Here is a 27,792-nt window from a genome sequence, read left to right as displayed (position 1 = left end):
TTCTTCACGAAGTTTGTTCACCTGAAGCTGGTGATAAGAGGCCCTCTTGTTTGCACCTACCATTTTACCGTAAAGGTCGTTCTGATGGTATTGGGAGGCTTCCAGTTGGTGTCTGAGAGCAGCAATCTCGTGCCAGGGATTAAACGGGGGTCTAAATGTGGGAATGGGTTGATACTCCCAAGTCCCTCCATTAGGCACAGGGTTTTGTCTGCTGGGGTTCTTCCCATTTCTCTCTCTCTCCATGTCCTCCTTTGCATTTGAAATGGGGAGGGATTCAGCCTTTTCTTTTTCAGGAGTGGCTCCAGTGTTTTTTTGCATTTCTTCATTTTTCGGGTTTGCTCCATCAGCCGTGCTGTTTTGAGCTTCAAGAAGAGCCCGGGCATATGCCCGAGTAATTGCTCTTCTTGGTTCTTCAGCCACTCTTTTCTGTTTTTGCTTTTTTTGTTTCTTTGGTTTCACAACCGTTTCCTTTGGTGGTTGTGCCACAGGAGACTTTTTAGTATTTGGTTGTGCGGCTTTATCAACCTCAGGTTTTGGTGTGATGACCATTTCTATTTTTGCTTCTGCCATTGTAGATGCGTCAGCGTGTGCGTCTGCGTTTCTCTGCGTCCGCCTTGTCTTTGTTTTAACAACCAGGTTGCTTTGTGTTTCTGCCATCCGAGATCCACTAAAGTCGGTTGAACGTCTCCCCTATTTATAGGGTTTTCCAGTAGAATGTGCACTGTGACATCACAGGCTGTTCCTGTGATGCGCTGTTCCTTTGAAGTGCCATGATTGGAACAATTCAAAATAAAATGCCCACAAACCTAATGTAAAGGAAAGGCTTTTATTTTGTAGCACATACTGAATTAACACTATAAAAGCTACTCTACAGGAATTGCAGTAAAAAATAAAACAAAAGCAAAATATGTTTTTTAAATGGCTGTTAAAAAAACTAACCAAAGTAGAAGACAACTGTTTAGTGGAAAGTATTCGACATTCTAGAGATTCTCAGGCATAATAACTTCTTTCATAATTTAAACAAGGACAGGTAGAAAACGTTCATATTTAGTGAAAGATATTTATTAACATTATCCAATGAGAGTTACTGAATGTCTGTAGGCAGTGAGATCTTGGTGGTTGATGAGGCGACAGAATGTCATCTATGTTTTGTTTTAAATTCAGTTTCAATGCTGAATCTAAGAAACAACAGACTGCAGAGGGAGACTTTAATAGAGGTTTACTAACTCTTACTATCATATACATTGTGGAAAAATCTGTCTTTATTTAGCATAATATATTTGTTATAAGCACTAAATATGTTTTATGATTAACTGATGAACACTAACGTACCAAGCTGAAAATTCTGCTCACCAGTCAGCAGCTTATATTCACAAAAAACGGATAAATCTGCGATCCATGCAACTCTAACCAGCAGAGGTGGGACCAAGTCATTGTTTTGCAAGTCTCAAGTAAGTCTCAAGTCTTTATCCTCAAGTCTCAAGTCAAGTCTCAAGTAATGTCAGGCAAGTCAGAGTCGAGTCTCAAGTCACTGGTGTAAAAGTCCAAGTAAAGTCACAAGTCTGAAATTTTGAATTTCAAGTCCTTTCGAGTCTTTAAAAAAAAACAAAAAAAGAATGTTGCAGTTATGCTAAATGTAAATATTAGACCATGTAATTTTTAAATCTGTGTTTTTCTCAACACATGACAAAATAGTGAACTTGGAAAATATACACAAATTGTGAAATTGCACCTCTTTAAAATGCAGCTCAATTAAACCTAGCTCCAAGAATAATTTTCACCGACAGTTCTGAGATAAGCTGCATGTTATTCTTGGATGCGCTTGTAGGACCGGCTTTAAAATCGCATGACAAAAATATCATACACATTAAAAAAAACTGCATCACCAACGTAGCCTGGACAACATTTGCTAGTTAGATGAAGTCAGCTATCTCATCGTAGCATATTTATATGCATATTTATAATCATACGGTTCTTGGAGTGAGTGCACACACTCATGAAGTTTAGTAACTTCAGGTCACTGCAACAAGCCCAGGTACAGTTTACCGACGGATGGGTGCAGGACCTTGAAATGCACCGTGGAGAACGAAAGACCATCGTACGTATCATAAGTTTACCAGTCTCACAAATCGTCGTCATAAATACACATTCCTTAACCGTTTATTAATAGGACCTTTGAGCTCAACGGTAATTAATTAGTAGTGGAAATAATTTCTGGTACGCGTTACAGAAATGTAGCAGTGACAATAATACTGTATGCTGTAATCGTACTGGGCAATTAGTGATACAAAACAACTGTTTTATCCTGTGAATAAAAGTATGTTTTTGTCAATGTACCATAATAACAGAAGCGAAACGCAATATTGTGTCAGGACAATTCACTATTTATGCACATTAAACAAAGGAGCATAGCGCGACAATTTCTGTTCAGCGTCAGACTTGCTTGTAACCTATATCACCAATTATGTTATGAAAATGACGCATTCACTACAACAGAAGACTGACCTTTGTGGAAATGCTTGGAGCAGACTAACATGTGAGCTGGAGTGTTCTGGGACGTTATATTTGATCTTTGAATGGCTGCGATCCAGACCATCCGTCGCCTCTTTGTTACTTCGGAAACATGGCTCGAACAATTTCTCTTCAACGACGTAATCCGATAACAACCGATTTCTTTACCCGTCGGCTTCCCGTGGCTGTCATGTGACCGGCTATAGCAGTTAATAATACAACAGCTTCTTGCCATTTTTTGTGTTTCTTTTTATCGCTGTATAACTGATTTCAATTAAAAGCCTGCGTGCGCTAGTACTTCTTGCCACGAGTTCCCAGAATCCTTTGTGGTTCTACCCCAGAATGACATCACATTTTCAATCTCTATATGCATGTTAAATTTTATATTTGGGGTGAAATATCAAGTCTTTTCAAGTAAACCGGTTCAAGTCCAATTCAAGTCCCAGGTCATTGGTGTAAAAGTCTAAGTCAAGTCACAAGTCTTACAACATTTTTTCAAGTCAAGTCTAAAGTCATAAAATTAATGACTCGAGTCTGACTCGAGTCCAAGTCATGTGACTCGAGTCCACACCTCTGCTAAAAAGTAATGGACAGAGGGCACTACAGGCAAAAGTAAAGATATTTTTATTTTCAGGATGAACTGTACCTTTAAATAGATGATCGGGGTTTATTGGTTTAAATTGGACACAGTGCTTAGTTTTATTTAAAGTAAAGCTCACTTTTCCACCCTCTATAAGCTCCTTCTGTGCCACCGTTTTACATCCAAGTCCAGTTCTGTAGCTTTTGATCATCCTCAGATGTACCTGGAGACTCCAGATCTCTTGATTAGACAGGCCTACAAACACACACACACACACACTCAGGCTTCTGACTCACTCGTCTGTAAGAGATCAAACCGACAGCTAAGCTGCAGGGTGAGGAATGAGCAAACTGTGCAGCAAAAGTAACACCAATAGGAGATTTCATTTCAAAGCTTAAGTAGTGCAATACTTTAGGAGAAACGTTTTTTCAAAACTGTGAAATTTGTTCAAAATAGCTGATTTTATAATGTGGAAGTCCTTGATATTATGTACACAACAATCAGGTGTTTTGCATTCAATAAGATGCCACAAATTATTTGTGCCACTCCAAAAATTTCTGTCCACTATAAAGGAGAACATCACAGCCTGATACCTGCAGGTCTGACAGCAGCAGGTGTATCACTCCTGTTTTCTACCTGGAGACAGCAGTCGCCTCATTGTTCTGACACACAACACAAATCTATCCACAACACTACACACTAACTACACAAGACAACACATTAACTACACTCCAAACACGCTAAACGTCACAAATCTCTCACATCTCACTCTCTCTCTCTTTTTCTCCTCTCTCTCTCTCTCTCGCCGTCACTCCAAAAACTTCCCCCTCTTCCTAAACAACCAAATGTCATGTCGCCATATCATTTTTTGATTGGTTGACGTGGTGCATTTTTCCACCAACACGAAAGGGCAGTTTTTTGTTTTGTTTTTTTATTTTTTGGTCATAAGCAGAGAGTGCTTGCTAGCGCTGTCCTTAGACAGTAAACGTGAGGAAACTATTGAGGAAAAACAACGTGTATATATTGTTTATCATGACTCTGGTTTTTGCGTGTCCTATCAACACAATTTGAAAACTGATATAGATATCACCTTGTTGCTTTGTAATCTTAAAGTGGTCGTGTGCCCCTTAGCTCCAGGTGTTGTGCCAAAAAGTGATCGTCGGGCAGAAAGTGATTGCCGTCCGCGGGAGCGCGCGCAGCTGCTTAAAGTTGTAGCGCCCAGATTACTTACAGCTACTTCCCTGCAACTGATATAAAACGCGGTAAGCTGAAGACAGCTTCAACCATCTATTTATTGAAGAATAGTAACGCGACCGCACCGCATTTTCTTGTTAGTAACAGTAACGGCGTTGTAACGATTAAAATAGTAATTAGTTAGATTACTCGTTACTGAAAAAAGTAACGCCGTTAGTAACACCGTTACTTGTAACGCCGTTATGCCCATCACTGCTACTGACAGATACAAATATTTAACATTTCACACACTGTGGACAAAGTAATGGTGAGTATATTTATAATAACTGAATGAACTCTGCTGATAAGGACCATTTCACATGTCTGAACGCTCAGGACAAACTTTTACGTACTAAACAGCCACTTTGTTAAGAACACCTGTTCAACTGCTCATTAATACAAATATCTATCACTTAATGACATGGTGGCAAATCAGTGAATTTAAGCATGCAGACATGACCAAGACAACCTGTTGAAGTTCAAACAGGGCATCAGAATGTGGACAAATATGATTTCGAACATTTCGTGGTTGTGGTTAAATGCTGGGATTACACGCCACAGCCTTTCTGAGTATCATTACTGGCCATGTCCATCCCTTTATGTCCACGGTGGCATCCTCTGACAGCTGCTTCCAGCAGCATCACACACCATGTCACAAAGCTCAAATCATCTCAAACTGAATTTTGGAACATGACAGTGAGCTCACTGTACTCAAATGAACTCCATAATCACTAGATCACATTCTAATAGAGCTCCATTGAACGGGAGATTCACCTCACGCATGTTTCTTGCACCTTGTTCAACTTCTAACCCTAACCTAAATCTGTGTGTGTGTGATTTTTGGCTTTTGAAAATTGTTCTTCTAAAAAAAACATCCTTCTGTCTAACTCGCATTAAAATATTTACAAATCTTATTTCCCATTGTCCAAACTACACTGGGTGTGGTTTATGCTTATGGGTTACCCCTGATTTTTAGGACTAGACTTAGACCTGGTGCTAATCCCATGATGGTTTAGACCTCACAGAGTCTTCTACATTTGTCATGTCTCTCAGGCTGCAGCAGCTTTGGTGAGCACGTGTTGAGTGTGTACAGTGGAAAGCATCGCGGTTACACAGTGGTTACACAATAACTCGCTCTATGCTGAGCTCAGGTGTTGATGTTTCCAGCCCAACACAAACACTCATCCTCTCCTGTTTACTCTTCTTACATTGTCATATGCCTGCTCAGAGGTTTGTATTGTGTTGCATAAAACGGCCCCACTAAACTGCGCCTCCTCCCTGACTCCACCTCCAGCTGTCTCTTTCCTTCCCCTCCGCCGCTCTTGTGTTCGAGAGGTGGATTTTGCCCTTTTCAAGCTCAATTCTCCCCTGACTCCACAGCCAAACATGGCTGGAGTAATGCTGCTGCTGCTGCTGCTGCTGCTGAAAGTGAAATGACCTCAGGCAAAAGAGCAGCAAAACAAATTCACTCTTACATAACGGGCTCTGCTGTGCTGCTGAATTACTCACTGCACAGGACAGGCCAGCAAGTTCAAATTAACTGGAAGGAGACGATGCTACAGCAAAAAATAAATAAATAAAAGCGAGCTTGTGAACATTTTTTTATTGATTTTAAGTATGAGGATTGTGTAGCATCATATTTTTTCATTATCATAATTAACCGTCAAATGGCCAAGTTATGACCTCAAGATTAAATAGCTTGCGCAACAACCTTGAAGTAACTGTTTTCTGTATGTATCAGTCTCTCACATTGTTATGTGGGAGTTTTGGTCCACAGTTCTTTACAGTTTTTTGCATTCATGGGCTCATTACAACACTTCAATTCTTTCATTTTTCAGCCTTTTTGCATATTGGCTGCTGTGTTTGACATCATTGTCCTGTTGCATGACCTACTTTCAGCCAAGCTTTAGCTGTCTCTAAACATCCTACTCCAGTATACTTTGGTATACAGAGCAGTTTATGGTGCCCACGTGCTGTGGCTGCAGAACAAGCCCAAATCATCACCCCTCTACCCCCGTGCTACACTCTTTGTATGTTGTGCTTCTGCTGAAATGGAGATGTACATTATGGCCAAATGTCTGATCATCTGTTCAAAGTCTTTTGGTTTGTTCAGATGCATTTTTGCAGACATAACCCATGCTACCATGTTTTTTTCCTTGAAACCTTTCCAAACAATTCATACTACTGTGAATGTGAACTCATGAATTTGAACATTTAACATGCTGAGGCCTGTAAAGTCTGAAATGTAGCTCTTGGGTTTTTTTGCAGTTTCTCTGGCCATTGCAATGTTTGACCTTCAAGTGGATTTGTGGGTCAGACCATGAAACTGTGCACTTGTTGGCTAAAGACTTGTGATTGACAAGTCTATAGCCAGCGAGCATGTTTCCTACCAGAATTTTGGATTTCCAAAGATTTAAAATCGAATGACTGAACCCATAAACTCTTCAAGAAAGTGTTTACAGAGGCCAAATCATAACGTTGTTTTCCCACAGAAGTGTAAAGGACCAAAAGTCTGGGATGAAATAATGACACAAACCCGACCCATTTTATAATCCTGCACTCCTAAAGTTCCGATGTAATAAATTTCCTGTTTGTTAAAGTCTCAGCTGTTCTGTTTTTTGCTATATGCACACACAAACTCACCACTCAGCCTGAAATTTCATGAGGCTAAAACTTCCTCCTCATAGTCAAAAGCTTATTAGAGGTCTACACGGGTTATATCTTTAACCAACGTTGTCCTATTTTTGGAGCTCAGTTTCAGACACAGGGTGAAAGGACATCATGGAGCAAAGTACAGTATAAATATCTGTGTGTTTTAAGACAGAGTTATTCAAACAGACCCCCCAAAAAGAAAAGGATGGATCTGTAAAGGGGCATCTGCCTCCTAAATCTTCCCTTTAAACTTTGTAAACGCAGTTGTGCAGCTGTTTATTTTCACCCTATAGACCACAGCTCACTGTGTTTTATCATGTAGGATTTATGCATCATCTGTCTGGTAATACTCACAAATCACCAGGAAATGCAACGGTTTCTGTCAGATAATGCAGCACAGACTCAGTGCTGATTGTGTTGTGTCCTTAAAATTATGTAGTTTGTTGGTATACTTTCATGATATTTCTGTATCTTAAGTGTTTCTGCAAAAAATACTTTTTAAATTACACCTGTGCATCCAGGATGCTTAGATTTAGCTTGAAACAGAAGCATGGACGATGAAAACCACCCTGCTTATGATGACGGCATTGTAATTTGCTGTTAAGTGTTAGAAAGCTAACAGTTCATCTTAATTGACATTTACATCTACATTAGCTTCCATCACACATCCCGTAAATATGCTGTAATGTGAGATGACCTATTTGGCTGCAGCTTCAAATTCATCCCACAGATATGAGATTGGTATCCACCCACTCGTCTAATGATAAGACACAAAACAACGAGCAGAAATATCCTGAAATTTCATCTCATGAGTAGCTTAAGCATTGCATAATATAGCAGAACCAAGAAAAGCAGGAGGATACGACCAGTGTCGCTCTGTCCAAAATTTTAAAAAAGGACCCCTGAAGGTCAAAAACAAATGTCTAAGAGTCAAAATAGCTTTACAACTCTCAGTGTAGGGAACAGAAGAGGCCACAAGACAATACAGTAGCAAAACGTACTGCATATTTATTGTTATATTTATATGTGAAATGTGAAGATGTTGGAATAAGTTATGAAATAAATAATAGATTGTTAACTGGTTACTATATATACAGTAAGTACATGAAAACTTGACAGTGTATAGTGTATAGACAAGTACAATGTTTCTATAACGATGTACAACAAAATCAAAACAGTGTATGCGGCGCAAAAAGCTAAATAAATAAAAGACAGCTAAGCTGTGGAATCTTGTTTCAATTTTTTCTGGGTAGAACTAATCAAACTTTCAAGTTATTGTTTCAGACATTTGAGTTTGTAGAACTTTTAAGAACTTGGAACTTGAAATTTTGACTCATGGATGGCAAAAAGGTGTTTTTTAGTGACAGAAACAAACATCCTTTTCTTGATGTAGCGCTGTGGGGTTTATGTTAAGAAATAGCTCCCATATGAAATCTCAAACAAAATAACTGTTTTTCAGATTTCAGTAATTTCAATGATTTCTATCAATCTTCTGACCTAAAAATGTTAATAAAAGCATTTCCACACTGTCATAATATTAATTTAAACAACAGGAACATGGTTAGGGCTACAGGTAATGGCTGTTTTCATATTTCTCTGGGAATTGACTTGTTAGTTTACAAAATGTCTGCAAAAGCTGACACCTTCAAATTATACAAAATAAAAAAATAATTGTGAAAATGAGTAGAAACAGGATTTTTTCACAAATGTTCTGGTATTATCAAAACTATTCTCACTTCATGTTTAAGTCTAAATTTCTAAATGAACGGCACTGTGGCCTTTAGAAATTTTTTTTTTTTTTTTTATTAGAATTTTCCAGAGAAGGAACAACATATATGTTAATTTATTGTTACAATTATCCTTAAATTAGGTTAAAAATACCAGGATAAAAAGTCTGGAAAATAGAAAAGGCAGACAGCTTTGCAGACAAACAAGCAGATCTGACAGCTGAACCCACATGACCTCATCTTTTTGTCCTCAGAAACACATCATGCCTTCCTTTTAATTTATTTATAGTGCGTTCATTCGGAGCCTGAGTGAGTACACGGCCGACTGCGGGGAGGATGTACAGGCACGGTGGAGGACTGCTGGCAATTTCAGCTCCCTCCTCAGTTTTCCTGGAGCTACTCTCACATCAGAAATCACTTAGATGTCATGCTAATTGCAGCGTGGCCCCCCCTGGCCATGTCTGTGCTACAGATTGCATTTCGGATAAGTGTTGAGATGAGCTTGGTTCTGTCTTTAAGGAGAAGATAATTGGTATTGTGATAAGAGTGTTTTCAGGCCCCTGCAGATGTGGAATCGCAGGCTGCAAATGGATAACTTGCTCATTAAATTCTAATAATGTTTTATTGAGTTTTTGTTTTTCTGATTTTATCTTTTATAATGTTCAGATGCATGCTTGTAATGGACTCTTTTCAGCTGCCAAAGAGGCTCTGGAACAATGAGCCTAGAAGCTCAGTGAAGCGCAGCGAGGCTTTGACCTGAATGCTAATGTCAGCATGTTCACAATGACAAAGTTAATATGTCAATGTTTGCTGTGTTCATCATCCTAGTTTACATCACAAATACTTGGTGATGTGGAGGGAAAAAATCATGCTCTTTAGTTAATATTTAATCTATATGATGAAGACAGCATTTATGAGGAACTCAGGATCTGGCTTTTTATAAGCAGATGAATTACTGTGGCCAAAGTGGGCACATGAATGTGAAAAACAGCTCACACAGCGACGGACCCCAATTTTGCCATTTTTGTTACAAAAACAAAACAGTAACATTTCGAGTGGGCCATCTAATAATCAGAAGGTTGGTGGTTCGAACCATCAGTCCACTATCTTTGATGTGCAGAGTGTGCGTGAATGTTAGGCCAAGTGTTACGCAGAGAAACAAGCACCTGTGTGAATGAGCCGAACCAGAAACCCAGTTAAATCTACACGTGTACGGAAAAGCTTGTCACTGCTATAGTTTCAAAGGAATCATAGCTGATGTTGGATTAAAAATATTGAACTATTGCAGCATGACATTTGTGTTTACATCACTGTGACGGGGCGCGGTTTGCGGTGCTGCTGCAGGTGCGATTGACCCACCTGAGCGGCATCTGCAATCACGCCTCGCTGGCTTAAAAGTTTAGTGAGCAGCGGGAGAGCTGCAGCTCTGTGTGTGTGTGTGTGTGTGTGTGTGTGTGTGTGTGTGTGTGTGTGTGTGTGTGTGTGTGTGTGTGTGTGTGTGTGTGTGTGTGTGTACGGCAACCGGTAAAATAAAGATGATCAAAATGCCACTGAGTCTGCCGTGTATGTTTACAATCACTATCAGAGAAATATACACTTCTCTTTGTTATATTTGTTACTGCTATGAAGAAGTCATCTTTGATCTGACTATTAAACTTGAGTTCCTCTATGACCGCTCTCTTCACTTCTTTTTGGACTATGTTGACCACCTGGCAACCTCTAGTTGCTAGGGAAAATCTGAATTTCCTGACCATTAAGTGAGTGGTTGCTGGCTGGCTGATACACGGTGCCACACTGAAAACCACCTTGTGATTACTTTGGTCACTAAAAGATTTCCGCAATCATCTGTTGTTTGCATGGGAGACGGCTGCGTTTCTGGTTTGCATCAAACCTTTTCAGGTTTTACTACCTCATGGTGGCTACTAGTTAGCAAGTGTTTGCATGCTCATCTTCACGTCTTCTATGCAGACTACAGGGAACTTTTTAGGAACCAAAGCAATCACAAGGAGGTTTTTGGTGCAGCATGCTCTTTGTGACCAATTTCACCCAGCAAACACTCATTGATTGGTTAGAGAAAACTATTTAATTACTATATCATTTTTTTATGCTTTTTCTTAGCAATTGGAAGTTGTTGTGAAGTTGCCAACCAGTCTCTGAACTTGTGTGGCTGAGGCCTAGGCAGCAGTCGTGCAGGATATATGATAAGGACAGGAAGAAGACCTTTTTATACATCTGTAGATAAAAGAGGAGTTTCATTACAGAAGTCTACATAGAAGTGCTTTAAGCTTGCTTTCTATTTTAAATATAGCTGTAGTTGCAAAAATATCTTATGTTCATATAGACATCTGCTGGTGAACACTTGATTAGTTTATGGGCTCAGTCACTCATTTTTTGGATCATAATGAATAATATATTTAGTCCACTTTGTAAATTTTGGTTATTCTAAATTTAAGAAATGAGAATTATCCATTCATTGTCACATCTGCCACTCATTACCACATCTGGAAAAAAAAACTTTATCTTGAGGCTTTAAAATGGGACCTTATAGACCACCACAGTATCTACAAACAGAGGTGATGATGCACACAGATTAGTCATCTGAGATCATACTATTAGTCATATGGTACTGACACAGAATAAAATAAGTTGGAAACATGTCCAGCTGTCTTTAAGAGAGTTTTAGACCATCTGGGTGATTATATTTTGTAAAATCTAAAACATCTTGGATGGCTTTTTTCGCTTTTGAAGGCCTGGTTGGAGGGTTAAAGGTGGAATTGGTTCTAGGTTAGAGTTTGGGACTTAAATGTGTGGTTAAGAAGATTGGGAATGCATTGATGTAAATAAATATCCTCAAAAAGCCAAATTAACAAGACTCTGTCTGTATGTGTGCAGCACGCTCTACAAACAGAGTGGAGCAGGCAGCAGCCAGTGTAACAAAGAGCAATGTTTAGCCAAAATATGAGCACCGTTTATGCAAATTAACTCAAACTTAACTATGCACTTACTCTAGTCCTTAGCTAAATATCCGCCAGGTTTGAAGCGAATCGGATCAACAGTTTTTGAGCTAGCTGAAGAAAAGCTAAATGTTAGTTAATAAATAAAATCACAGCATGCGTCCTTCCAGTATTTGTTATTGTAATTCATTGAAATGATGTGTATTTCTCAGACACTGGGTGAAGAAAGAAAGAAGGTCAGTGGAAACACATCTACATCACTGGATTGTAATGAAGCAGCTCAGTGGAGACAGAGGAGAAGGGGGGAGGAATGTTTTTCTAGCAGCAAATGTTGGTATTAAAATCTGGCAGACGTAAATGCATCGCAGCGTGATATCCGCAGATCACAGAGCGCTGCCAGAGCTGCTTTCCTGTGCCAGCGTGACTGTGCTCAGGTTCTCAGAGAGCTCTGGGGAATCTGCGAAGCTGCCACCATCAAACCAGAACTGTGTCAGAGGAGAGCTTGAGTAATAAATTGCTGAGATTATTACAGGGAGTTCCTCCAGAGTGTACATAACAACTTCAGTTTAGTGAGGTTTCTGGGGGAAGAGGAAGTGAGCAGATCAGACTTGCCCCACTTTACTTGCAAGGCTGTCTTTCATCCTGTATGTCAACCCTTAAAGTGTGTGTCTGTTTCCAAGTGTGCACTAACTTCAGTCTCTATTTGAGAGGCCTGCTCGGTGAACTGTAAACTCCTTTGACAAGACGTTCCCCTCTCTGTATGCAGAGTGCACGACTGTGAATGTTTTATGAATCTTTATTTTAGAGGTTACACTTAATGGCCATGCAGTAACAAGAGGATTTGCAGCTTTTCTTCATTTAATATTGTTATAAAGTGGTTTTGGAGGCTGGTCTGATATTATAGAAAAGGATGTAATTTTGGACTCAGGGATTGAAATTTAACTTTTTTCACAGTTAATCCAAATAATTAATCAACAGTGGAGAGAATAATGGCTGTCAAAGTGGCAGAGAAGTGATTAGCTCCATCGGGTCTTAAGAAACACTGCTGCATACGTTAAAAATGTTAAATGCAGGCTTTAGTGTTTGCAGAGCGAGCAAAACGTGACCAAGGTGGCATACAAAGCCTGTAAATAAAAGATGGACATTACGACCATGCCAAGACCGACTGGCCATGGACTCCAAATTGCAAAGCCTCAGTGAAGTATTGTTTTGAGTATTGTGTTTCACAGCCAGCCACTATATTTGGAAAAGAGTGTGGAGTGCTAGCATGGGTGCAGTCATCAGAATACTAAAATTACATTCACCAAAACTCAAGCCCAAGTTTCTTAGACAGGTTATACCTCACTGCAAGCTATTATATTATTTAGATAATTCAATTAGGGATCCTCCGGAAGGCACAAACATGTGCATGTTTGATTCAGGATGACTGGATGAATCCATCCTGTATCTACAATGGTAAATTATATCTGATGTTTTCTGGCTGTTACTTTTTTGTCATTTAATTCTGATAAGTTAGAGTCCAGTTACAGTGCAGTTAAGGTGGTACCTAAAAATTAAAGCAGCAAAATTATCTTTGTTTTTTCCAGTAAAACCTCTTACTGTCATTTCATTTGGCTGTGAAATCACTGCGGTCAGAGAGCCTCACTGTCTTACATGGTGAGTGTAGCTGTACGTTCTACTTGACAGCAAACTCGATATCCATCCATCGTCTTCCATTGTGAGGCAGGAGGCTAAGCAGCCACACTTTCCACTTCCTGGAAAGATCCTGAGGTGTTCCCAGGACCGACGAGACATATAATCTCTCCGGCGCATTCTGATTCTACCCTGGGGTTTTCTTCCCAGTTGTGCATGCCCAGAAAACCTCCAAAGGGAGGAATCCTTCCTCTAACCAGATGCACCAACCACCTCAACTGGCTACTTAACATAAAGGAGCGGGGACCTTATTCCGAGTTCCTCACTGTACCCCTAAGACTAAACAGAGCTGGGGGAATCTCTCACCCCCAACCACGATGGAGCGTTCCACCGTTTCCCATCAGGGAACCAGACCAGGGGGGTAGTTTAAGTCAATTTTTTGCTTGCTGTCCAATTTTTTTGTGCAAAGCAAGGAATAGCCTGGCAACCTTCAAACGATTTCTTTATTTCACCAGCTCTATCTACAACATCCTTAAACTTCCACTGACTCTTTCAGCTCTTAGGTGTCTCAGCACACCCTTCTACACCATATAGTGTTGTTGGTACAGCCATCGTAGGCCTGTAGGTTTGTTTCCAGCCAATGAAATGCCATCAAATTACACAACAATCATTGACCATAATCGACAAGGGAAACTGTATTCAAGTCGAACACAGAACACAAATAACATAATCACATTACATCACAAAATCCCAACTGTTGCAGCTCAGTCAAAGTGTGGGTTAGGTCATCAGCAGGTTATGGCAAATTAATCTGCTCACTGCAGACCTTTGACAGCTGCCAAGCACCTGCATACACATCACCACCTCTCCAATTGAGTTTAGACACTCACCAAGTCTTTAGATGTGCCCAGTCTCTTCAGACCATCCAGGGGCAGGAGGTCAGCAGAGTCCTTGTGTGTGAACTGGGTGGCCTGCTTCAGACGCCTCTGCTGGTGCAGGATGGCTTTATCCCGGATTGCTATCTCTCCTTTTTTCGCCTCGCTCATTGTCTCAGGCTATTAAAACCAGTTCTTTCTGATGCTGTGCACGGGAGCACGGAGACTGTAACCTCACAGCGGCAGCAGAAGAGGAGAAACCTCTCCAAAGAACATAAAGCTCTTGTCCTCTTTAAGGTCCTCAGCAGCAAAATAAACCTCTAAACGTTGCTTCTGTTGCTCTCTCTGAAATGCTGCTGTATAGTCCTGAGCATGTATTTCTCCCAGGAGCTATTGTCCTGCTCCTCTCATGTGCATCTTTCCTCACAGCGTCAAGATCTGCTGAGTCTCTCACAGAGGCTGCGAGGCTGTGTGGAAGGTGTGACAGAGTCTGTGTAAGTGTTTCCTCCCCTCCCCTCAGAGCTGTCTGTCCTTGTATCGCTCTCTCTCTCTCTCACATATACATCTCTGCCTTCGGTAGTGCTTCTCTCTCTCTCTCCTCTCAGCCTTCCTCTTTCCCTCACCCCCAAACACTGAGCATATTTTCCCAGCTGACTCTTTGTACATCAGACCTCACTGCTCCCCTGCTAATCTGTAACCACATTCTTAACCATCACAGTAAGCATTTCTCTGCCTCGTCTAGTCTTTTAAACTGGCACAGCCACCCACACGCACAGTCTGTCACTCCTGTGTGTTGCTTCTGAGCCCGACACAGTTTGCAGCATCAGTCCCCCGCTGTGTAGGTGCAAGAGCTCGCTGTGGTCCGACCCCAAACAGGGGGTCAATCTGCACCACCAATGGCAACAATTGATTTCCTTCCCGTCTGAATTAAAGAATCCATTTTCTCCTTTCCATCCATCCACACCACCAAAAGCTATAAATATGCCGTTCATCATGACCTCTACGCGATGACACATTTTTATACAGCAGTGGTGATTTGGCCTGGAGGTGTGGAGGGTTTCCTTGAAGTGTAGTATGGCTGCTCATTTATCAGTCACAGCGTTTAATGAGTGTATCCTTGCAGAGGGTGCGTGTTTATATATATATATATATATATATATATATATATATATATATATATATATATATATATATATATATATATATATATAAAGACTGCTTTTTTAAAGTGTATAATTTTCATCTGGCAGAGGGAGTCCTTGTGAAGGTGAAGTGGAAAATACTGCCGAGGGATTTGATGTTTGTGTGCTGCCACCTGCTGGTTGAGTTTTTCTGCCCAACGTGCATCTTTTCTATCAGTAAAGAAAGGTTTTGAAACCCCTAAAGCATAAAACACGTAAGCCCTTCCACGTTATCTCTGGGTCAATTACAATGGCAATGCAAGACAAGCGCTGAGGCACAACCAGCCATTATTGAAAAGAATCTGTTTTTTTTTCCTTTGTACTGTACATGTCCTGTGTTACAGTTGGACAACTTAGCGAAGAACCAATATTAATTTTGTATCTTAAGGCACAGCAGATGAACAGTAACTGAAAGTCATGTCCTTAAGCAAAATGAAAAAATAGATCAAAGACCTGACAATGAAATTAGAGTTGCATCTGACCCTTCAAGTGATTATCTACTGTTCACTGAAGCATCATCAGAAATGGCCTCGGTGGAAGGGTGGCTGCCGAGAGAAATGTCTGAGGTATAATTGGTTCAAATCATCATCAGTATGTACAGATGAGGTTAGGAGAGAGGTAACAATGAGTTTTTAGAGCCATCTGTAAAACATTAAGGCTCTGTCATGGTTTGGAGATGCATTTCAGCTGGTGGTGTTGGGGATCTTGTCAAGATTGATGGAATTACACAGAAAAGTACCAACAGTGTTTGCACCACCAAATAAAACCATCGGGAAAGGTTTTGAGTGGCGCTGGCTTCATTTTTCAGCATGACAATGATCTAAAGCACGCTGTCAATACATTTAAAGCATACCTGGAAAGAGAAACACACATTGGAGCACTATCAGTCTTATACTAGCCTCCCCAGAGCGCGGACCTCAACGTTATAAAGCAGTGTGGGATTACCTAAAGGCAGCCGACATAGGAAGAGTTTTGAATGTCTTTCAAGAAGCCAGGAGATTTATACTGAAAGGCTATTGAAATAATTTAAAAGTTGCCAAGAAAGTTCAGGCTGTGCTGAAGAATATACCAAATATTAACTTTCTAGTTTGTTAGAATTGTAGAAACACTGTTGAATTAATTGAAAAAGCCAAAATAGGTGACTTGTGATAGTAGACATACTAGTAAAGGTGAGCTAAAAATGATCTTTCTGTTGATTTGAGGTTTAATATTTCACAAATGGGTAAACAAATTAATATAAGATGGAAATAATATCACAGAAACCCTTAATTCATGGACCATGAATGAAGCCTCAAATTAGGAGCAAATGCACTTGCAGGCCAGGCATTTGTGCCAACTTTTCCTGGGAAGGAATGGAGCAGGGTGACCCTCAGAGGCAGGACTTTCTCCGGGGTCATGTTCCCGGAAAGTGGAAAAGATATTTTGGTAGGATGTCACATCATAGATTATCAGAGTTAAAAACAGTCAGTCCTTTCTGCTGGTTGAAAATAAGCTACTTTTGGCTGTTCCCTAGTCACAATGGGTCACCACAGCGGGTAGCTCAGCATGTCTGAATTTTATAGCCAGATGAAGGATTTATGTCTCTGGCTGAAATGGAACCAGTGTAATGAAACCAGTGAATGTGCAAACCACACTCTCCGTTATTTGTTTGTGTGTGTGTGTGTGTGTGTGTGTGTGTGTCTGATTAGTAGGATAGCATTTAGCAAAGAGAAGACACTGGAACAGACCCCTGAACTTCACCTTTATTGGTCATGACTTAAATGTCCAAACTGTCAAACAACCACTGCAGCAGTTTCAGACTCACTTCTCAAACCTGCACCCGTCCCTCCATTCATCGCAGAAATGAAAACAAAACCTGCTTCAGCAAAAATCAGAAAGTAAACACAGCGATATTGGTTGGTTGCTGGAAATGTAACAGAGTCCTGCATCTTGTGCTTTTTTTCCTGTTTTTATCCTTGCAGAAGGCACGTGTGCATCAGTTCATGAAATCGCACTTTAAGCTTTTCTTAGTGTCTCTCTGAAGAGTAAGACTATGCAAGTGTTCATACAACACATGAAGCTCCCTCTGAAAGAACTTCTGCTCCTTGTACGACTGGCAGTGTAAAACCAAAGCCACGTTATGATTACCTGCCATGTGCAGCGCATTAATGCATGTTGTTTCTGAGATTTTTTTAAGGTTTGTAGTGTGTTGTGCTGTGTTATGTTAAACTTTGATGCCAATGGAGTGTAAACATCAGGAATAACGTGGCCGTTAGATTTGAAAGCATGCTGTTATGCAGCCCTCGTCAGTGCCTCTCATGTTTTGTATGGTCGTGGATGTAAAAGTAGAAAAGTGCGTTTTAAGTCTGCTTAAGACAAAACAGTGGCAGGCAGGAGATCTGCACAGAGCCTAACTCGGAGTATCATGTCTCATTTCAAAGGCGGAGGGGTTTTCAAATCGCCTGAAAACTCTGGGTGCTGAAATATTTTAGTTAAAATAAAATAAAGTAGACAGAAAGGAAATAAATAAAACGAATAAAAAGTTTTTCGTAAATTAAAAAAAATCAACCAAAATAAAAATATAAAGAAACTGTCAGCAGTTTTAGTGTTTGCAGTCTGTGCTTACTGAGTCAGCTGCTTCCAAAAAATGTTTTTATTATAATGATTATTCTGAATTTTGTTAAGCCTGGGACCTGCTAAATATCCTCCATGTAGTAATAAATTAAAACATGAAAAACTGGAAAAAAAAAAAACACAAAAAAAAAAACAACTTTAATTAAAAAAAGAATTAAAACTAATTAGTGTATTTTTTATTATTCTATTTTTTAATTAAGCTGTATTTAATATTTTCTTTCAGTTTATTTTCTCAGTGTTTTTGTTAAATGATTTTTGGAAAGAGTGTGGACAGAAATGTCACGCTGTAAATGTTAAAGAGTAACACAGCATGTGAAAAATATGCAGGATCCAGGCTGTGCGCAAAATTAATTTCCAGTTTTTCAAAAATTCATTTTAACGTCACAGTCTACAAATAATAAGGAAAACTCATCCCCACAGTGATGCTGCAGACTTTTTAGTCTCTCTGAAAGAAATTCATAGAAACAAAAATGAATATTTTGCATGTTAAACTAGAAGTTTTGAAATTTGGACTCCAGATTGGTTTTCACATGCTGCGTCACACAAAGAGGTTGTTAAAGCTCTGTACGTGATATAATTTACACTATTTGAATTGGAAATGTTTTTCTCATCAAACATCATTTCCAGGACCCTAAAAGACTCTTTTGACCATATGTATGCTGTTCCTCCACCTTTCAAATCTGCAATCCAACCATCATGTGCTCATCCAGATGGTCAGAGGAGACTTTTTGAGGGTTGTGGAAATGCCTTCAAAAGGCAAAACCAGCTGGTTCTGTGTTTTCTAAACTTCACCTGGTGATTATTTAATGGTGACTGCTGACTTTAACACATGAGAGGCACAAACTGGTGCTACCTCTGATGATGCTTTGGGCCACACTTGTGATTATAGCTTTTCCATTTGCATCCACAGCAGTATCTTTAGCGTAGTGCACGTTTTTCAAGTTTTTAAATCCGAGGCACGGCGGTCACGAGGCGTTCAAACTGCCAACCACACCCTGACACCACAGATCCCCAATGAGTGCAACAATAATTGGTCTGTTAACAGTGCTCGAGCTTTCCCGCCGCTCTGCGTGTCACAGCACGTTAGGAAGGTAAAGTGAGCAGAGCAGCATGTTCTGTCCCAGAGCCGGGAAGCGCCTGAAGGCCTCCCAAGCGTCTGAGAAAATGTTATATTTGAGAAAAACACGGTGTTCCAGGCTGGTGGGCAGGCTGACGTCCCGGCTCATAATGTAGATGCCGTCGTTGTGCAGCGTGCATGTCAGGTTCAGTCCCGACTTGGACGTGTTCTCCTTCAGCTGGAGCCACTCCCCTGTGGTGACGTTGTACGACTGCACCGTCAGCACGTCCTCCGTTTGGCTGGGACGTCGCCGCCGCAGCCCCGTGTCCAGCTCGTGGGTGTATCCACCCACCAGGTAGATGGTATCCTCCACGGAGAGCATCTGCTGCTTCCGGATGTGAGCCGGGCAGGATCGGAACGTCGTCCAGGTGTCAGAGATGGGGCAGTATCGGAGGATGTTTGTGTTCCTCTCTGTCCGGTGTAATGGGAAGAAGAAACAAAAAAAACTTTACGAGAGTAATTGTTACATATTTAATATTAGAAAGCCCAAAATAAAATTAAAAATTAAAAAAAAAAAAACACAGAATGACTGAATAATTAACAAAGAGAAATGTAAGAATGTGCTCCAACATAAACAAACCGATAATAAAATAAAGAATAGTTTTTAAATCTTATAAAATCTCCTACAACCTGGGAGATGCATTGAAGTTGCTCATCTTATTTAAACAAAAACCCAAATATGGAAGCAATAACCGCTTTGATATCCTGTTCACCCAGCAGTGATAAATCCCTTATAATTAAGGTTATATAAGAGATAATCCGGGAAAAGGTGTCCTGATTATAAACGATATGTTGCTGACTGGTAAAGGGATAAATACACATTAAAATGAAGAGTTTATAGGATTATAAGAAGCAGGAGCAGCTCAGCAGACCCAAATATGAAGGATCCAAACTACCAAAATCTTAAATTACTCAATATAGAAATAATGAGTCATTCAGAGATCAGTCTGGGTGTGTAGTAACTACCTTAAGGTGCATGAGCGGTCCATGCTTTTACTGTAAAAGTTTAATAACTTTTTGTGTGATTTCTCATTTCAATTATATTTTTGTCTTTTTGCTTATTGTATTTATTATTTTTTACTTTACTTAAAATTCTCGTTGGGCGCTAAAATGTGACATGGACATAATGGTTCTAACGAATGCCTTTAGAGGTTTTTTTTAAAGGGGGTAAAAAGTGATCTAATTTTGTTTGAGAAAAGTAAACTGCAGCTCAAGAGGAACTGAATCTGAGAATATAAACAGCTGTAGGTAAGAAAGATCCAAAAACATCTGGTGGTGCAGCAAAGCCTGCGTCTCTAACAGCCAGCAGGGGGCAGATGGTTACGTTGTACAGAAGTGCATGAGAAAAGGTCCTCGGCTCCCTCTTAGTATGAACTCAGTAAACACTTTGCTGATGAGTTTATGGCTGCAAAGCACACGATGTTTGTTTTGTAAACTGTGGTCCCATTAGAGTCAAAGAGGAGGGTGAAGCTGGATGTTTCAGACTTTGTTATTAACAAATCACCAGAAGAAGCTGCAGTGTGGAAACGCGATCAGATTTGGATAATCACAAATCCTTTATGGTGAGGAACGGAAAACAAAGAAAGGGATGGATGCACTTCTGCATTAACGGTATGTAAAACATCTACTTCAAACTGTCAACAGTGACAAAACAACACAAGGACAACGTGACAAACACCACAGCCAACTGAGAGGAAGTGCAACAATGCAACAACAAGAAAATCTGAATTCACACAAAGTCATTTTCAGTTTAACTCACTTTTACTTAGTGACCTCACAGTATAAGGAAAAGACACTGTCCTGGGTATCTGTGTTCTGTTTGTTCCTCTTCTCTCGCTTCTCTTATTTTAAGCCTAATTTTTTCCCCTTGTGACGATTAAACTTAACAAAACAAACATCTTGATGTTTTCAGTAAAACGTATCAGGAAACTGTTTACTGTCTTTACACTATAAACTGCCTTGATATGAGAGTTACAGTTACCTGACACTAAAAGTAAAAAAAACAGATGTTCCCTTATGAGCAGCACATGGCGACAGCAGGGAGGAAGAACTCCGTTTAACAGGAAGTCTTCTCCAACAGAATCACCGTGACATACAAACATCTGTTGAGACTAACCAGAGGCTAAAAATACCATACAGCCATCAGGGAGGTTTTTACTCTGTGGAATTAAGTTCTGTTTTTTCCCTTCATTTCTCAGAGGCTTTTTGGAGGAGTTATAACTACAGTGCCATGAAAAAGTAGTAGTCAGGATTGGGTGTGGCTAAAAAAATGTGGTTAATCACAATTAATCTATGAGTTAACAAGAGGAGTATTTACTTTTTCACACAGGGCAGGTAGATTTGGATAATTTTTTTCTCTTAATAAATGAAATTATCTTTTAAAGACCGCATTTTTTATTTTATTCAGGTCATCTCGCACTGTGGTTTCTGCTGTGAAATGATTCACGTCACCTTCAACCTCTAAATGTGGGCTTTTTTTGCTCCTTAAAAAAAAAGGAGAAAGAATCACTAGATGAAAATTCACAGTTACTCTCCAAACTGTTGTCGGACTGTGTTGGCGTGTTAGTGTATATGCTGCTGTAGCTCCTGTACACACACCTCTCGCAGTGTATCCACCCATGACGTAGATCATACCCTGGCACTCACAGGCAGAGAACTCAGCCAGCGGGTCGGGCATCGAGGAGACGCAGGTCCACCAGTCCTGCTCAGGGCTGTAACACTCCACTGTGCCCAGACACTGGCCTCCCACAGCGTACAGCTTCCCCTGTACAGCCAGCAGCTTGAAGTTGGACCTGCATGAGAAGAATCACTGACTGAAACGCGATGCAAGGCAACCAATGGGGACCAAGTGGGGACTCGTGTTACCTCTTCTGGTTGAGTGGCGCTACCTGGTTCCACTCGTTCCTGCAGGGGTTGTAGCAGTGCACAGCAGAGATCTCCTGACTCGTCATCCTGTACCCGCCAACTATGAACAAGTAGTTATCGAGGATGGCCGACCCATACCCCCTGACGTTGATCATATCTGGAGGGAGGTTGTTGGCGAGAGGCTTCCAGCGCTGCTCCACCTCTCCATACCTCAGCATGGACCAGGGCTCATCCTGATCTGGAACGTCCAGGGACAGGCTGGTGAAGTCTCCGATGGCCACCAGGGTGGCAGTGCCATTCATGCGCATCTCCTTGACTTGGTCCCTGACAGCAGAGGCCAGGCTGCTGAACTCGGGCCGCCTCAGCATGGGGTGGTAGTAGCAGGTCATGTATTTGAGGCAAGCGGTACGCAGGTCGTGAGTCCCATACACCTCGGAGAGGCTGTACAGCTCCACGCAGTTCTCCAGCCGGATCTCCGAAGTGAGGAGCTTAAGGATGGAGGTGACCTGGAGAAAGGAGGCGGTCTCGATCAGATCCTCCAGAGTCTCGTTGACTACCTGGACTTTGGAGGTGTTGATGAACTCCAGGACCAGCTCCAAGCCCAGGACGCTGAGTCCTTGCAGCTGCACCGAGTCCTCCGTGGACTCCCTCATCCCCGAGCTGTACAGAGCTCGGAAGTAGTCGCTCTTCTCAATCAGCTTCTTTTTATTCACCTCGTAGGTTTTGTCATCCATGATGATGGCGATGATCTGCTCGGATGACATGGTGAAGATGGTGGTTTTGGTCTCTCAAGCTGAGTTTTGTCTTTGCTTTCCCTTTCTCAGTCTCCCGAGCCCGTCGCCGTTTACATTTCACCGGCCAGGGAGCTCCGTGCCCGGTCTATATATGGTAATGCTCAGCCCGTAGATCGCCATGGAGCTGGGAAGCTAATCAGCTAGCTGTAGAGGCGCTGCAACCGCTCCCGGATAAACCGGCCAAAAGAAGCTTTTCCCCGTGATGGCATTCCTCCACAACTCGGCCCCACTTTCTGAAAATGTTGGTTGAATATCACGGTTTGTTTCTCAGCCTGCCAGGAACGTTTTCATAACATTTTCCTTGTGAGGGACAATGTCGAGCTGTCAAATTTAACTGTTTTGATTCTGCACCCTACATCATGTGCGTCTTCTTCTTCCATTGGAATTATTGGCAGATTAGGCGTATCGAAGACACCTTACTGCCCCCAGCAGGTCGTTATTAGAATTACATAACATGGTTTGAATAAATGATAAGAGTATGTTAAATATTTGATCCCCCTTTTGATTAGTCTATTTATTTTTGTGATTGTTTATTTATTTATTTATTTATTTCTATTTACTTATTTTATTTGGTTTTGCTAATTTTGATTAGTTAGTTGTTATTATTTATTTAGATTTTTTAATTAAATAAAATTTAATTTGGGGTTTTGTCAGAGATGCTATTGGCTGTGGTCACCTCAGCTTGACCATAATTTCTTCATATTTTGGTTCCAAGGAACCAGACTTTCTTGTCATTTTTAAAGTGGGCTTGAGCAGCAGTTCTCCAGGATTTCTGAATATCTTTCAAAGTTTTTCTTTGGACATTGGCTGCTTTTTTAAATCATTTTCAGTCCAGTTCACGTACATATTTACAGAAGAATGATTTACACTAGGGCTGCCACTAGGGTTGCCAACCGTCCCTTAAAATACGGAATCGTCCCGTATTTAGAAACAAAAGTACACGTCCCGTATTGAGCTAATAAGGGACGCACTTTGTCCCGTAATACAGTGAGAATCAAAAGTAGTCTATAAATGTTTATGGAATTAACGCTTTGTTTGAAAACATAATTCCCAGCCCCTCTCCTGCTTTGTGACCAATGAGCTGACAGCACACTTATGACAATTCGAGTATGACAATTCAGATTACCGCTCATCTCATTGGTCGAGGAAAGGTCGCTTACGGAGAAAATACCGGAAGACAACAGATGACCACAACAAGAAGCATGGCCAACAGGGAAACAAATGCCGACACTGCGGTGCAAGTCTCGGACAACAGTACACCTAAAGCTGGGCAGACACTGTGCGATTTTTTCAGTCACGTTATTCAGCTCCTGCTCAAACTGCACGATTGACTCGCAGGGGTTAGAAGTTGGTAGGTCACGATGCAGGTCTCACACTATACCGCCCGATGCTCTGATGCGACCTGAGTGCTCACACTGTGCGTCCATAAAATTAAGGTTATAACAGAAAATCTGTCGCTCTCTCTCTCTGTCTCTCACTCACACAGACACACCACCACCATCAACTTTGCTAAATTGCTAATGAAAAACATGATCAGGCAGCTGTGATTTAGCAGCGATGTAGATCCAACTATTTTCACGGTTGTTGTGGTCGTGATAATTTTGTGATGCCACATCGAAAAGGCTCGGATGAGCTTTTCAAAGTTCTACAAGTTGTGCCTCCATCGCTTGTGTCCAGATCACACGCTGCACAGCCGTGCTGCTCCATCTTTTTCACGGCGTTTACGTGTTTGCGCGCGAGCAGTGTGAGCGGCTCACGAGCGATTGATGATCGGGAGCTGGTCGTGAGGTGTTAATCACTTCTCGTTACCCCACGTATACTACACGATGAAGGCCAAAATCGGTCCGATCACTCAAAAATCGGCTCAAAATGGGCCTGAAACCGCACAGTGTGAGCCCAGCATTAGAGCAGCAATGTTTGTTCCCCTCAGAGAAAGGGAAGAATGGGAAAAGGAAAACACCTGGCTGGAAAAAGTTAATATGGGCATGTGCAGTGAATATCAGCGCTATGTGGCCAGAAGTGTGATAATATAACTTATTTTGTGTAATAAACGACTGCAAGGATAGATGATTACAACAAATAGATGACTAATACATAAAAGTAATACACAGATGAATAATGATGATGAGTTAAGATGCGTAATCATGGGAACAAGCGGGTTTTCAAACGGGAGCAGCTGATTAGCATTAGAAAAGCTGAAATAATACCTCAGCTGAAGCCAATTGTACTAAATGCACTAAATGTGCACTGTTACAAGAATATTTTTCTTTCTATTGTTTTCTATTATTTTAAGTTAAGCAGGACAGAGTTCTTTTAAAGAAAGATTTACTTATATTCTCAAAAGTTAAGCATGACAGGCTTCTGTTTAAGAAGGAGACCTGTTTTATGTGTTAATGTTGTCATTTTGAGCTAAAAATAAATGGCTAAATGATCATTTGTTTCACATGTGTTCATATCACAAAGAATACACATCTACTTAAATCAAATTCAAGTCAAAGGGTTAAAAAAAATAATTTCACACACAAAAAAAGAGCTAGAAAATTCACCACACTGGGAAGGGTGAAGACAACTGGGTCGCCCGGCCCTGGCCACGAGGTGTCCCTTATTTATTTTTCAGGGAGTTGGCAACCCTAGCTGCCACAAACGATTATTTTGATAGTCGACTAGTCACCGATTATTTTTGTGATTAGTCGACTAATCAGATCATCATCCATTGGACGTACAGCGTACAGCTTATTGCACCAGCAGCATCTGGTCTTATATAACTATCATTAGCTTACAGCTTGAAGTGTTTGTGCTAACTAAAAATAAAGACAAGATGGTAGTTTATTAATTTTTAATGAAATTTGCAGATTGTTTCGGTGAAGTTTAATAAACTCCTTGCTTTCTAAAATATAACAGGACACCGGAGTATATTATCCAGCGTCTCAAACGTCTGATGATCAGCTGTCTGCTTGAAGTTTATTTAGCTGTGCAAAAACTATAACTTTAATCTTAGCCAAACAGATTTACTCAGGAACAAATAAAATACTAAAGAAAGCCAAACAATAACATTTTAAGTTATCTAAGTGACTTATATATCATGTTTAACCTGAGTAGCGAAAGACAGTGGTGGGTTTGAAAACGATTTGCCGGGAGTCCGGTGTTCTCACGGCTCTAGTTAGCCTTGCCCCCGCCTAGCTAACGAGCTAGTGGGTAACAGACATCTCCGAAAACGTCGGAGAGCTTTTGAAAATATGTGGTGTCTTGATAAACTGAGCAGATATTTGAGGTTTACACAGCTACATTCTCGCCTGAAAATATGTTAAACGTTTATTTTGTGACCCAGAAAGAATAATAAGAGTAAAGTTAAAACTAACTAGCTGCCACCATTGTTGACAGCTGCGCTATGAATTCTGGGACACAGCTTCTTCTTCTTCGGGGTTTAACGGCAGCTGGCATCCTTGTACATGCAGTGCTGCCATCTTCTGTTTCAGTCCGTTATTACACCCTTAAATCCTACTACTCATTCCTGCGTCCTTTGTGATCTTACAAAGCTTCAAACGATGCGTCGACTATTAAATTAGTCGTCGACGATTTTAATAGTCGACATAATCGTGACTAGTCGACTAATCGTGGCAGCCCTAATTTACACTTATTAGGTCATTTAACACTAACCCTTGAGTCTATGAAGCACTAAAAAACAATGTTGTATCTTGCAATAATACATATATGACAAACATAAAATGTCAAATAAATATTATGAAGTATCTAAACAAAGTAACGGTACCCTGGAGTTGTGTCACTGGCGTTGCTGATTAAGAAAAGCCTTTTATTTTGAAGGAAAACACCGCGGTGCCGACATCTATAACATGTTTCGTGAAGCGCTGCAAAAAATTGGTGTGGCGAGTCCAGTATCTCTTTTCATTTTTCAGACCTTTTCTTTTTTATATCATAATTTCATATGAAGCATTTAGTTGAAGTTGTTAGAGAACTGAAAAAGAAAGAAGAAAGAAATTTTGTGAGAAAAACAAGACTGACAACATGTGGTTTGATGCCCTATAGGTTTAGAATTTTTTTTTATAGAAGTTGTCACTGGTGTCACCTTGATGATGAATCACAACAGAGCTGTTACAACTAACTAACACCACCGTTAACCATTAACAGAAATAAAAAGCTCTTCATGAAGTTTTGTAATAATAATAATAATTAGTAGTAGTAGTAGTAGTATTAATCCTGTGTTTGTATGTCTAAATCAATTCCACCCAATCCCTGGGTGGTTTATTGTGTCACTGATGTTACTATGCTTTGGGGTTTGGGGGATTTTTTCCCCGACTGTCACAGATCCATTGAATTCTGTTACACTTAAGGGTAAACATCAAATGGATTGTGACACTACTCATTATAACAGTTGCATAGCAAATAAGTGGCTTCACAAATGAACAAACACTGTGCAATCAAACTTAACAACTGAAAATAAGAAAACATAATCTCCTGATTTGTTGCATTATGAGTGCAAGTCCGACTACATGTGCTGAAGAGACTGAGGAAATAATATTTATCAAACGCCTTTTAAATTGCAGAAAGAGTGAGGTAACACCATCTAGTCTGTAAGCCGATGTACAAAAGGAGATTAAAAATCATTAATTTGCCTTTTTTTGTGAATACTAAAGTGAACAGGTTATGTTATAATATGGTCTATGTGTAAACATTAGAAAAATAAATCAATTTTAGGACATCTCACCATCGCCAAATCGGAGTTTATGTAGAATAAAAAAATAAATACAGACAGGATGAAATTCAGTTTTAAAAATGTTGGACCCATGTTACAAGGTGTTTTATTTTTAGGTACAACTAGTGATTGTAATCCTGCAGAGAGAAAATTACAAACTAAATAAATGTTTAGAAATTATTTGTACATGTATTGTATTTTAAATTATAATCTTTTTCCATCAGATGCAGATCTCATTATTCAGATTAATGATTAACTCTCTTCGCTAACTAATATTCAGAGACATTTATTTTAAGATCGTACACAGTTTTACTGAGAGAAAGGACACCAGTGCACTGCATATATTT

General features: G+C 40.3%; 2 protein-coding genes across 2 annotated transcripts in view; both read right to left on the bottom strand.

Annotated features, from left to right (window-relative positions):
• The window catches only part of nrip2 (nuclear receptor interacting protein 2), a 57,220-nt gene extending 42,288 nt beyond the window's left edge, over positions 1-14,932 (bottom strand). The window contains exon 1 of the mRNA XM_076875800.1: positions 14,180-14,932. Coding sequence (XP_076731915.1) covers positions 14,180-14,335 — 156 coding nt within the window. The 5' untranslated portion in view covers positions 14,336-14,932. The remainder of the gene's footprint in view (positions 1-14,179) is intronic.
• Positions 14,933-17,069: 2,137 nt separating this feature from the next.
• klhl42 (kelch-like family, member 42) lies at positions 17,070-23,123 on the bottom strand. The gene is made up of 3 exons (XM_004573747.3): positions 21,941-23,123; positions 21,674-21,867; positions 17,070-19,486 (listed from the first exon to the last, which is right to left on the bottom strand). The coding sequence occupies exons 1-3, from the start codon at positions 22,702-22,704 to the stop codon at positions 19,032-19,034; spliced, it is 1,413 nt and encodes a 470-aa protein (XP_004573804.1). The 5' UTR covers positions 22,705-23,123; the 3' UTR covers positions 17,070-19,031.
• Positions 23,124-27,792: the final 4,669 nt, after the last annotated feature.

The sequence above is a fragment of the Maylandia zebra genome, linkage group LG17, assembly GCF_041146795.1.
Source record: "Maylandia zebra isolate NMK-2024a linkage group LG17, Mzebra_GT3a, whole genome shotgun sequence".
In the NCBI taxonomy this organism is placed as follows: domain Eukaryota; kingdom Metazoa; phylum Chordata; class Actinopteri; order Cichliformes; family Cichlidae; genus Maylandia; species Maylandia zebra.
Note: the sequence above shows the minus strand (reverse complement) of the source record. Positions and strands in the feature narration are given on the sequence as shown.